The sequence below is a fragment of the Amphiura filiformis genome, chromosome 16 (genome assembly GCF_039555335.1).
Source record: "Amphiura filiformis chromosome 16, Afil_fr2py, whole genome shotgun sequence".
NCBI classification, from domain to species: Eukaryota; Metazoa; Echinodermata; class Ophiuroidea; order Amphilepidida; family Amphiuridae; genus Amphiura; species Amphiura filiformis.
In genome coordinates this window covers 19,666,949-19,679,072 of record NC_092643.1, presented here as the reverse complement: position 1 = coordinate 19,679,072, position 12,124 = coordinate 19,666,949, and the positions used below count along the sequence as shown (strand labels likewise).

The 12,124-nt window shown below is 35.1% G+C and overlaps 1 protein-coding gene across 2 annotated transcripts; it reads right to left on the bottom strand.

Annotated features, from left to right (window-relative positions):
• Positions 1-934: 934 nt before the first annotated feature.
• Positions 935-12,112, bottom strand: LOC140135688 (bifunctional protein HldE-like). Of its 2 annotated transcripts, XM_072157276.1 has the most exons (5): positions 12,023-12,112; positions 7,149-7,194; positions 4,804-5,281; positions 4,193-4,300; positions 935-2,605 (listed from the first exon to the last, which is right to left on the bottom strand). In XM_072157276.1, the coding sequence occupies exons 3-5, from the start codon at positions 5,224-5,226 to the stop codon at positions 2,246-2,248; spliced, it is 891 nt and encodes a 296-aa protein (XP_072013377.1). In that variant the 5' UTR covers positions 5,227-5,281; positions 7,149-7,194; positions 12,023-12,112; the 3' UTR covers positions 935-2,245. The 2 variants fall into 2 exon arrangements, with proteins under 2 accessions (XP_072013377.1, XP_072013375.1); XM_072157274.1 differs by lacking the exon at positions 12,023-12,112 and having other exon boundaries at positions 7,149-7,370.
• Between the last annotated feature and the right edge of the window lie 12 nt (positions 12,113-12,124).

Below are 12,124 nucleotides of genomic sequence, written 5' to 3'. Positions count from 1 at the left end.
AGAATAGGCCCTTTTTTGATAATTTGCACCAAGTTACGGTTTTTCCTTCATGTAATTTTACACGAAATTAGGGTTAGGGTTAGGGTTAGAGTTAGGGTTAGTTTAGGGTTAGGATTAGGGTTAGGATTAGGGTTAGGGTTAGGATTAGGGTTATGATTAGGATTAGGCTTAGGGTTAGGGTTAGGATTAGGGTTAGAGTTAGGATTAGATTACACGAAATAATTACATGAAGGATCGACCCAAGTTACTCAAAACTTATCTAGTTAATTTATTATACAGCAGGGGTCTCTGCCTTTTTAATATGTTATGAAAAACTTAATTTAAAAAATATTTACCGACGGATAGTCTTGTTATGCTCTCACAAACCTAGAAAAAAATCTGAAAAATCCAACATTTTGGTCTAAAAATTGGCCAAGGTTACTGCGGCTGTCCCATTTAAAAGCACAGGAAGACCTCACACAGCGCTGAGGTCAATTTTCTAGACCTCCTGTCTACTGGCAGTAATGGCTACTACCCAGTGCAAACATCAATGAATTGTTTAATTCGAATTAATCAATTCGATATTATAGACTGGTTACTGTGTTTTTAGTGACCATGGACATGCCTGAAATCCCATCCGCAAGATTTTATAAGCACACTGTTATCTAAAAGTAAATGAGTCTTATTTTAATTTTAATGCAGACAGTTGCAGCTTTGTGCCTATTTTTGCATTTTTCGCAAAAATTATAGCGCATTGGTGACAAGTAAGATTTGTATATTATAGGGGCAAGGACTACAACTACTGCACTGAAAATTCAGCAACTCAAGGTAAGTAGTTACTGATTTATTGATCAAATACTGGTTTCCCCTCATTTTTGACTGCAACTCCACAACTGTTGTATATGTGCTGAAATAAAAATTTCCAGTGCAGAGAGTAGTTGTAGTCCTTGCCCCTATAAAATACATATCTTACTTGTCACCAATGCGCTATGATTTTTGAGAAAAATGCAAAAATAGGCACAAAATTGGACAAGGGTGTAGTACCCCCTTAAACTGAATATTCCACAATATATATTGCAAAAGTTGAATTCTTATAATATATAAATGAAGGGCGGTCAAAAAGTTTGTAGAACAAGGTATGCTACTTTGTCGCAGGGTAATGAATTTGGTCTCATTTGAAAGCTTGTTCCTTCACAAAAATATTCAATTTTTGCATCTCTGTATATGGGCAGGACACCCTATAGAGGAAGCCTATCTCCTTGAATTCATAGGTACTACCAGAAGTGAACACAGGGTCATCATGGAATTTGCTCTCCTCCAGATGGAGAGCAAAACTCAAATGAAATTTAATAATATACAGTTGCTATGCATGTCGATCAGAATACTTCCATTTTGTTAACACAGAAGGTTCCAAGAAAAATTGAGATGGGTATGTGTTCAAAAGTGAGATAAAAAGAATTTGGCTAGTACTCTTTCAAGTTTCTTGTTCTACAAACTTATTGACCACCATTCTTATGATACAGATTTTTATCATAATTATGTATTTACAAACATTTATGTACATACACACAGCTTAATTAAGTAAGTTATACCCAGCAAACACAAAGTTGTTTTTGTTGATGTTGTTGTTTATTTTGCATGTTATGAATATCATTAAAGTGTTTTATACCCTTTAGATGAATATACTCTTGATATGACTCAGAGAGAAGTTTCAAAGTAGCCCGCAAATAAAAAAAATTAGCCAGTGGGTAGATCTGTTTTTTTTTTCAAAAGTGATTGTTTTTTAGAGAAAATTACTGGCACAACAGCAATAGTAGCAGACTTTACCAGTACACTTTCCAGGGATAAAAACAAGCAGACATAATTTCCAGAAACTGCTTTAACAAATCCTGAAAATGTGTACATGTATTAATACTTTGTACAGTGAAGATCCAAGCAAAATTTACAGATTTGTGTGTGTGTGTACGTTTTCAATACAAGTTTTTAATTTGCCCTAAAAAGTACCCAGCGCTAAAGGGTAGGGTAGCCAGGCTTCTGGACATCACTGATATAACCTGACATTTAACGTTTTCTGGCAACCTTTTCTGAACATTTGCTTTTGATACATTTTGTGTTTGCTGGGAACTCATGTGAAAATCCTGCATTAAGATTGACCCTGTTTGTTGCTGGTTAACATCATTCCATAAGCAACTTTATTCAATCCTGCATTAAGATTGACACTGTTTGTTGCTGGTGAACATCATTCCATGAGCCTACAATACTCCTTCTAATCCTCTAGGTCACCAAATATGTCTCCATCTCGAATAATATAATCATCACCAGCACTAGTGGCGCCGACACTCGTGTCACCTTGATCGGTTCCTACCCCGCTGCTGCTCATGCTTTCGTCATCCTGGCCGCAATGATCAGTCTCAACGCTTTGGGTTCTGATGGTCCTTCTGAGTTGTGTTGAGCTGATTCCAGTGCTGTAAGGAAGAAGTTTGATAGGCATAATTGCTGATACTACATCTTTGCTGGGAAAGTTTTCAATGTCATTCCCACGGATGTAGATTGCAGTCTCTCCTTGTTGTAGATCGATGGCACTTACGATAAATGGAGTTGGGTCTGTACCGGCTACACAGAATACCTGGAATATGGTATGAAAAGAAAGAGAGTAAACATAATTGTTTTAACCCCATGAGCACTACCTGCCAATCTAACATTGCCTCTGATTGGTCAATTACATGATATTTTCACTTTAATCACCAATCAGAATGGAGCTTTGCGAATAATTCACCCACATTTTTTGTGTGGTGAAATTATTCTAACAATGTTGCTGATTGGGCCAGTTGATAATGAAAACTTCTTTTTGGCCAATCGTCAGGTAGATCTCATGGGGTTAATACCATACCTAGAATGTCTAAAATTGAGCAAAACATCTAGTATTAGAGATTATATAAAGGATTAAAAAAATAACTTGACACATATTTTGTTGATTTGATTGAAAGCTTTAAAAAAGTTAAAACCTCATTCATGTCAAAATTCATTTCAACGAATCATTGTTTTGTACTGAATGATGGTGATGCAGGGGGTAACTGATGGATCAGAGTCAGAAAGAAAAAAGCAATTAAAGGTGGTCTTAACCCTGGAATTATGGAAACTTTTGGGCCTCATAATTTGTTGGTCTAAAGTATATAAAAGTATACATATTTAGAATGGCAAAGAGTTGATAAATTCATCTGTGAGGTCAAATTTGGGCCAAAATTAAAAACTAGATAAAAATATCTAGGAACATTAATTTACTTTTTTTGAATTTTGACCAACTTCACCACAAATATTTGAAATTTGGTGAAAATCAAGCTTTATGATTTTTTTTTAAATTGAGCATTTTTTAAACATTTTTGGTGCAAATTTCTCAAAGTTGGTCAAATTTGACTTCACAGATGAGTTCATCAAGTCTTTGCCATTCTAAAAATGTATACTTTTATATTCTTTAGACCAACAATTTAGGCTTAGCAGTTGAGGCCCAAATGTTTCCATAATTCCAGGGTTAAGACCATCATTTTTTTAAAATCAGTCATACATTGATATCGAGAATGTTTTAATCCATGGGATGTTGAAAAGAGCAACTTGTTCTTAAAGCAGCATAATTTTTTTGGACATTGACATACATTCTGATGATTTGAAAATTCAAAAATCTGTGAAGAGGAATCGTTTTGCATAGCTCCCAACGTTGTCCCATTTCCAAAACCAAATTCTTTGTGATCAAAAATAATAAAAAATGCTGCTTTCAGAATTTTTTTAATCTTTTACCTACATGTATTACCTTTTCACCATTAATGGTGTTCAATAGTCAGGGATCAGCATGAATTTAAAAAAAAGTTGCTGTATAAAAAACAAGCTCAACAGAAAACCCGAGAAAAAGAAAAAATGGAAGTTCTAAGAAGCGTATTAGTGATAATACGCCTGTACACACGCAACCAATGCAAGACTGAACTGGTACTCATACGTGGGTTTCATCCGATGCCTTTCTTTCAAACCATGCATGGAGCCAGGAAAAGTTAAAGAAACTCAGAGAAGCTTTATCACCTGATGCTTATCACTTGGTTTACCTCCAAAGCCAAAACCCTATTGACCTAAAAAACAAATGGACCTAAGAAACCACGTAGGATGCTCTGACTCGTTGGCGGTGATAGCTTCTTGTTGGGCTGTCCATTTCCTCATCATTACTTACCACGTCTGCATATTCTTTTACGTTAAGCATTCGTTTTGCAATGTTGTCTTCTGGCCAGACACCCTTCAGTTGGAAGATACTGTTGCAATCATGGACACCGACGCAAACCTGTATAATAATATGAATCAAGATTGTTTTTATGAATTGGGTTCATTCTTTGCCAGTTTGCAATCGATTGCAAAATTTAGAAAATCCCATAGGAAAATTACCGAAAAACAGCTTGTGCCCCCCCATCAGACCCCTGTGGCCCCAAATCATGGTCGGTGCCCCCCATATGATGACCCATGCTGCTGCGGCAGCTACGCCATATTGATTGTGTCCGAACTTTCTCTGCTTCCCTGGGTCTGCTTCGCTGTAGTATAATGGTCAACAACAATAACTGCATGTATAATATATAACATTAAATGTACCAGGCAAAATATGACACCAGCTCCCATGAAACCTGAATAAAGTTGGGAAATTATGATTTGGAGATATTAAATGTCCAAATTTAAAATGCTCAGATTGTCAGCTTTAAAAATGAGATATCATATGTGACCATCTACGAAGAACCCAACGTAAAGATTCTATTTTGAGTAAGTAGACTATTGTGCATCCTACAAAACTCCTACCTTTTTTCCATATGCTCTCAAGCGTTTTAACAACACCTCGTGTCCTGGATGAAACACATCAAAGCAGCCAATTGTGTACACCTTATCCACTGGTTCAATGATATCCTCTGTCAAGAGACCAGGTTCTGAGAGCTTGCGCCGGGCCTTTGCCATAATCTCCTCAACGACATTGTCTCCAGGGCTGCGAGTCATTTTCTGGTGCACATTGTTTAAAAGTTCTTGTCCGACATCTACTTCCCTGAGTTTGTCTAGCACATTGGTGCAATCAAATTTGGGGTGGGGAACATCTCCGAAAGACTCGCGAGAATCTTCATCGTAAGTTGGGGATGGGACAAGCGCATAATCTAGGTCCATATTTAAGTTCTCATGGTGGCCGTTGTTGTTCTTTATCTCAATTGGACAAGAAGCCAATGTAGTTTCCATGGTTCGTGTATATGTTTCAAAAGATTATAAGATCTTCAATATCTGGGCAGAAAATCTGCAAGAAATCATATGCATTGTGATAATAAGATTTATGTTGCAAAATATACACAATAAATGATTTTACACCCAAGTGTTCATAGGCGTTAATCCTGTGGGGTGGGGGATGGTCCATACAATCATCCCCTCAGCCTCAGTGCTCATTGCTGATGCCCTTGCATGTGTTTTTTGACCAATTAAGCTCATACTTAGCCATTTTAGCTTTAAAATTGCCAACTCACACTATGCGCGAATCTGTCCCAATCACATGCGCCATTTTTCACAATTTCAGCTTCAAAATGCCAAAAAATTTTGCACATGGAATTTTTCACTAATCCCATTCCCCAAATATGTGAAAAAGAAATTTACACAACTGCAAGTATAATAACAACATGCTGAAAATTCAGCAAAATTAAAGTTGAATTGTCAAATAGAGTACCGGTAATACAAGTACCAATCATTGAATCCCCATTTGCAAGCTAGCATCACCTTTTAATTTGTATCATCCACACACTCATGGGATTATAATAAACTGGCCTCAAAAAGAAACTTATAATTTTTCACAAGGTCATACATGTATCTTAAAAATCCTGTCCATAAAAATGAACAAAAATTGCACACAGAATTACTTCAATACTCTCAAAATACTTGTTTTTGGAGAAAATCTCCAAATTTTTTTTGGACCACGTAACTTGGAGTGGACCACGGAAATCTTGAGTAAAACAAAAATTTGTATTAATTTTAAAAACTACGGTAGATAAAAATACCTAGGACCTGTTTTTAAAAAAAATTTAATTTTGACCAACTTTCAGAAATTTGCATCAAAAATGGTTGGAAAATGCACACTTTTCAAAAAATCATAAAAATGCCTTTCAGGATTTTTGTTCAAATTCCAACCATTTTTGGTCAAAATTTCTCAAGAATGGTCAAAATTAACAAAAATAAGGGTCCTAAATATTTTATTTGGTTGTTGAAATAATAATTTTTTTTTAGTTCGAAAAAATTTGGGCTAAAACAAAATTGGGGGGGGGGGTGTTTCTCCAAAAATGAGCATTTTTGCTCAAATTTGACCTCAATGATGAATTCATCAAGTATTTGCCAAATATTCTAAATAGGTGATAATCTTCTTTAAAATGTATGAATAGTCTTTTCAGAGTTGCCAGAGAACACACAATGGGCTACTCTTCAATTGGGATGCTTTTGAAAATTTCAAGGCCTATTTATATAAATACAGCCAAAACATCTAAACTGGGAAGTCTTCAAGAGATTAGCTTATTAGTATTAAATCAATGAAAACCAAGAAACTATGCTTTTTCTGTGATCAAATAGAGCACGTACATGAAAGACCTCTCTCCACTCCAAAATCCCAACAAATTAAAATTACAATTATTCTCTTAAGGGGGTACTACACCCCTGTCTAATTTTGTGCCTATTTTTGCATTTTTCTCAAAAATTATAAGCGCATTGGTGACAAGTAAGATATGTATATTATAGGGGCAAGGACTACTGCACTGGAAATTTTATTTCAGCACAGACAACAGTTGTGGAGTTACAGTCAAAAATGAGGGAAAACCAATATTTGATCAATAAATCAATAACTAGTACTTGCCTTGAGTTGCTGAATTTTCAGTGCAGTAGTTGTAGTCCTTGCCCTATAATATACATATCTTACTTGTCACCAATGCGCTATAATTTTTGAGAAAAATGCAAAAAAATAGGCAAAAAATTGGCCAGGGGTGTAGTACACCCTTAAACCCTTATTGGGAATTGGGAATTCTTATTCCATGCCCCCATACAAACTTAGAATTTTAGACTGCATTGAAAACTTTGGTCTCTTTTAAGTTTTAGATAGCTCCATAAAATAAAATATAAATAAAAAAACTTACGTCTACTTGATGTGATCCCCTCTGTCAACGTCAAACCAATTCCTTTCTGCTGACAGAAAAATGAGTGGGTAAAATACGATGGTTGTAGTCCAGTGTCATTGAGCACACAATATGGGACAAATTCAAGAAAGCAAAGTACTAGTATAGGCCTACACATAATCACCATCAATATTTATCAGCAGGAACTAGTGATTCAAAGGAGTGAGCACACAGACAATAAAGATTTCACACATGGCTTGATACTATCTCACTTCCCGTAGGCGTAAATGGTCTATGGTTTGACACATGCAAATTATGAACCATAGGAGTGATTGCTCAATGATGCTAGTCTTACTCCAAGTCTTTGTATTTGTCACTTCAATCGTGATTTAAATCAATTGAAATGATTTTTTTTTTAAATCACTGATTTAAATCAACTTTTTCAGTTTTTACCATTTTTGATAAATTTAAGTTAATTTCTATCTTGAATAGCCTGTTTTACTTCATTTGTAATGTTTCTACACCTTTTGGATACAATTAAATACCTCTATGATGTCATTTTATCTCTTATCTATTGCTGAAAAATCATTTTCAAGGTGCAGAATTCAACAGGTTTTTTCCCATGATTTTAGCAAATTTATTCTTTGAAATTTTCACATCTGAAAACATGTTTTGATTTTGTGTAAATACCTGATAGGATTGTACATATAATGTCTAGCATTCCACTGGTCTCTTTAGACTTTATCATGGGGTATAGTTCTTGGGATAAAAAAAATAAAATAAAAACAATTTAAATATAAAAAAATCTGATTTAAATCAAATAAATCGATTTTTTTGTTGATTTTATTAAAAAATCAAAAAAATCACCAACCCTGATAAAAAGTGAATATTTTTGTGGTATTAAGGGACCGTTCAGAAATACTTTGGTGGGGGGGCTGGGCACTTGGAATTTTGGAGTCAAAACTTTTTTTGACCCCCCCTAAAACTTTTGTGACTTTAGACATATAAAACTTTTTTGACCCCCCCCTTTCCAAGAGGTTAAAAAACAGTCTGGGGAGGGGGGCTACTCCATTTGTACAAACTCAGTCACAATTAGGCCCTTCACAATTAATTCTTAGTTTCCTGTTTCATGGTTGAAAACTAGGGATGAGGCGACTTTTAATTATTAATTATCTTTTATTTTCTTTATTTTAAAATAAGTGGTCCCAACCTACATTGCCATTTTGACAAGGAGCATGCATTTAATTATTTTACTACTATGTTTGATTTTATACATAAGTAATGGTACAATTAGGTTCTATGTTTATTCATCATTATAGATGATATGATCCAAGTCAGAAAGTAGCAAATGGTAGTCATTAAAAGTTATTTTTAAAGAGAAAATCCAAAATATAAATAAAATAATTAAATATTTTGCAATTCTCTACTTTGGTCACGGGCGGGAAACAGGAAACTAAGAATCAATTGTAATTGGCCTTATAGGGCTATAGGCCTGCAAGTTCAAGGTGTTTTTCACATGCTGTGACGTGTATGAAGTTTAATTTCAATTTATGCATTCTAATTTTTGTTTCATTCTTATAACCAATAATTTTATAAAAGTAACACAAAAAAGGGAAATTGACAGTGGCGTAGCTACATAGGGCTTGTGGCACCCAGGGCTAAGGATAGGTGTCGCTCCCGATTCTTGAAATAATTATTGCGCCCGGAGTACAAATAGGGCCTACCACTAATTAATTTTGGTTATAATGAAAGAATATTTGTCTTAAATTGATCTTTCAAATGACTTTGTCCTGAAATTTGACTTTCATCGCTTAGAGTGGCGCAGAATCGATGCTGGATTGGTCCATTTGGCGCCCCTAAGAATGGCACCCAGGGCACATGCCCCCACCTGCCCCCGTCGCTATCCATTGGAAATTCAGAGCAACATCTGGGCACATACTCAAGATTTTTAATACTTGCATAGTGTGGGCTGTTTCACAATCAGGGTACACAAGTGGGTTTCACGAGGGTGCAAAATCAGAGTATCTTAATGTGATTGTTTTAAATGTTAAAATGGTAATATCAAATTTTCAAGTTCTAACAATTATTTAGCCAATTAACTATTTTTTTTCAAATATTATTTTTTAATTGGCTATATATGAAGGAAAATGGCCAAATACCAAAGATTACAAACAGCATTACAATGATTTGATACTGCCTTTTTTCAACTCCAAAGTTGTCTAATATTATTGCTGACAAATATAGCTTTCAAATGATATACAGATTGTATATTATGTAAACATCAATTTTTCGCAGAATCATGTTTTAACTGATGGAAATGGTTCAAATATTGAATTTGACTAAGAAAAGTTACTTGCAAGTTTACCAAAACAAGTAAAATCTACACAAATATGCATTTACATGAAGCAGTGGGTTAGTATCTTGTCTCATGTCAAGTTTGGTGGTCATACTACTTAGCGTTTTTGAGATATGAAGGTAAATGTGTCAAAAAATGTCCCCTCCTTTACATAGTTTTTGTTGACTATTTGGAGCATAAAATCAAAATAATAACATTGACCAAGTGGATTTTGCTATTTTTATGTCTGCCTGTATCCAACCCATCTTCCTAGGTTCACTTTTCTTTAGTTCAAACAAAGACAATCCTATTATTTGAATAAAATGCAAAAACCATTGATTGTAAAGGAGGGGACACATTTTTTTTGACAGGTTGAAATCTTAAAATTGGAATTGCAAATTATTTCTCCAAAAATCACACTTAATTATCAGCAGCAGTTCCTATTATGAAATTTAACTACTTTTCACCACTCTATCAGTGTGGGAATATATAAAATTAGACAAAGTCATGATTTTGTATTATCAAGCGTAAAGGAGGGGACATTTTTGGATGTGGCAAAAGAAAAAAATCTATAGTGAATTTCAAAAATTGGTTCTTATCCCTACAATGGTTGCACCTTGAGCTATTAAAAATGTAATTTAAAAACATGGTACCTAACTGCAAAAATATATTGCAGAGAGAATAATGCTGTAAAGGAGGGACATGGTTTTTTGACATCACTTAGTAACACTCGTCCCCATTCCGCCACTTGATGTACAATCATGATTTTTGGTACTTTGAATTACAGGATACACATGAAACTTTTCACCCATTCTGCACAATTTGGAAGGGTTTTAAATTGATTTATAGTGCTTCATAAAATCAAATGTAAAGGAGGGACATTATTTTGGAGATTTTTGACAAATCTTTATTTGGGTCGCATTTTTTCTGTAATTCAAATATGCAAATGATTTTTATTTCAAAACTTAGGTGCATATAACTACATTTAGAAATGTCACCCAGTAGTAAATTTAGAATTCCTTTACTATATAAATTACAGCTTTCAAAATGTGCTTTTTGAAGATGAAACATCAAAATGTCAAAAAAAGTGAACTTTTCACCATATAATGAAAAAACTAAGGCATTTGTGTGATTTCTTTTCAGCGCTTTCGAAATAAAGGCGTCCTTAAATCAAATACCCGTGAAAGTAGGCGCGGACCGCAAATTTCCTACGATGCGGGTCCGTGTGACCCGTAAAAATTGAACCATGCAAAAAGTAAGAAATCCTAGTTTTAATTTTCCACTGGAAAATCTGGTTCACATAATAGGTCCAGCTCCCTGAGCATGCTGCTGATTGCTGAGTACACTTTCATTTTAGTTTCCCATCAAGTTTTCAACCCAGGTTTTCAATTTTCTACAAGCTACATACCGTGATCCCCGTAGTTAATGCTCTCTTTTGAAATTTCAAAGGCATGGGTCCGGGGTCGGACCCTTGAAAGTTGACGAGGACCCTTGAAATTTCAAAGGCAAGGGTCCAGAGGACCCTTGGATTTTTCTTCTTATTTCGAGGCCTGTTTCTTTTATGTGTGATTTTAAGGGGAGTAGACATAAACTCATCCCAAAAAGAAAGTATCCAGTTTGATTTTGGTTCATAAGTCAAAGATGGGGTCTTAAATCAAGACCTACCAAAGGTATGATACAGATAAATTTATTCCACACAGTTTGATACCTCATTTGTCCAAATCGATGCAGAATTGATGACACAGTGACCTTTTAAATGGAACGACCTCAATTTTAAAAGTTGCAGTAATTCCTATTGATGTGGTTTTCCTGCTCCTCAAGATTCGTCATAAAGGTACACAATAACAGAGACGAACTAAGACTCTTTGACTTCACTTCATGTGTTTTATTGAATGCAGATACTCTTTTACTCCTTCCTTAATTAATGTTTGCCCTTCACTCTTCACAGGCAATATCGGGTATGTCCTCCTGCTGCATCAATGACTGTCAGACATCTTCGGCGCATGCTCTCAGTGAGACGTGAGTCTGATGCGCCCTTGATCTGCCCATAATTGAGTAGCAGAATACAAATGTTAGTCCATCCCCCAATGTTGATGCCTGTATCCCGGGGCCTGTATATGGGTTAAACCAAAATTAACCCCATATTTGGTCATTTTAAACTAAAAAGTGCAAATTAATTCCAGTTTTGTACTATATTTCACCAGTTTAGCTTCAATATGGCCATTTTTTTTGCGCGCTTCATGCGCATTTGTACCATAAACTTATTTTGTCGGCAAAAGGTGCTGGATTCACTGGACTTCAAGAAATTTTCTCCAACCCCAATGGTTTCTTTTTAGGACATGAAGGGGGATCAAAAAATTTAGACCATAAAAAGGGGATCAAAAAAATCCACCCTTTTTAGGGGATCAAAATATTTTTGACGTGAGAGGTTCCAACTTTTCCAACCCCCAACCAAATGAAAGTATTTATGAACACTCCCTTACTAAAAAAAAGTAAAACAACACTGATCAACAATGCAAAAAATCATTGACTCTCTTAGATTAGTATCGGTACATCCTACCTTCTTTATTATCAGGAGAACTTCAACTATGTTTTTGCAGGATAGTCACAGCTTCACAAGCAAAGCAGCAAAGAAGCCCCGGGAAAGTAGCAAGTCTGCAAT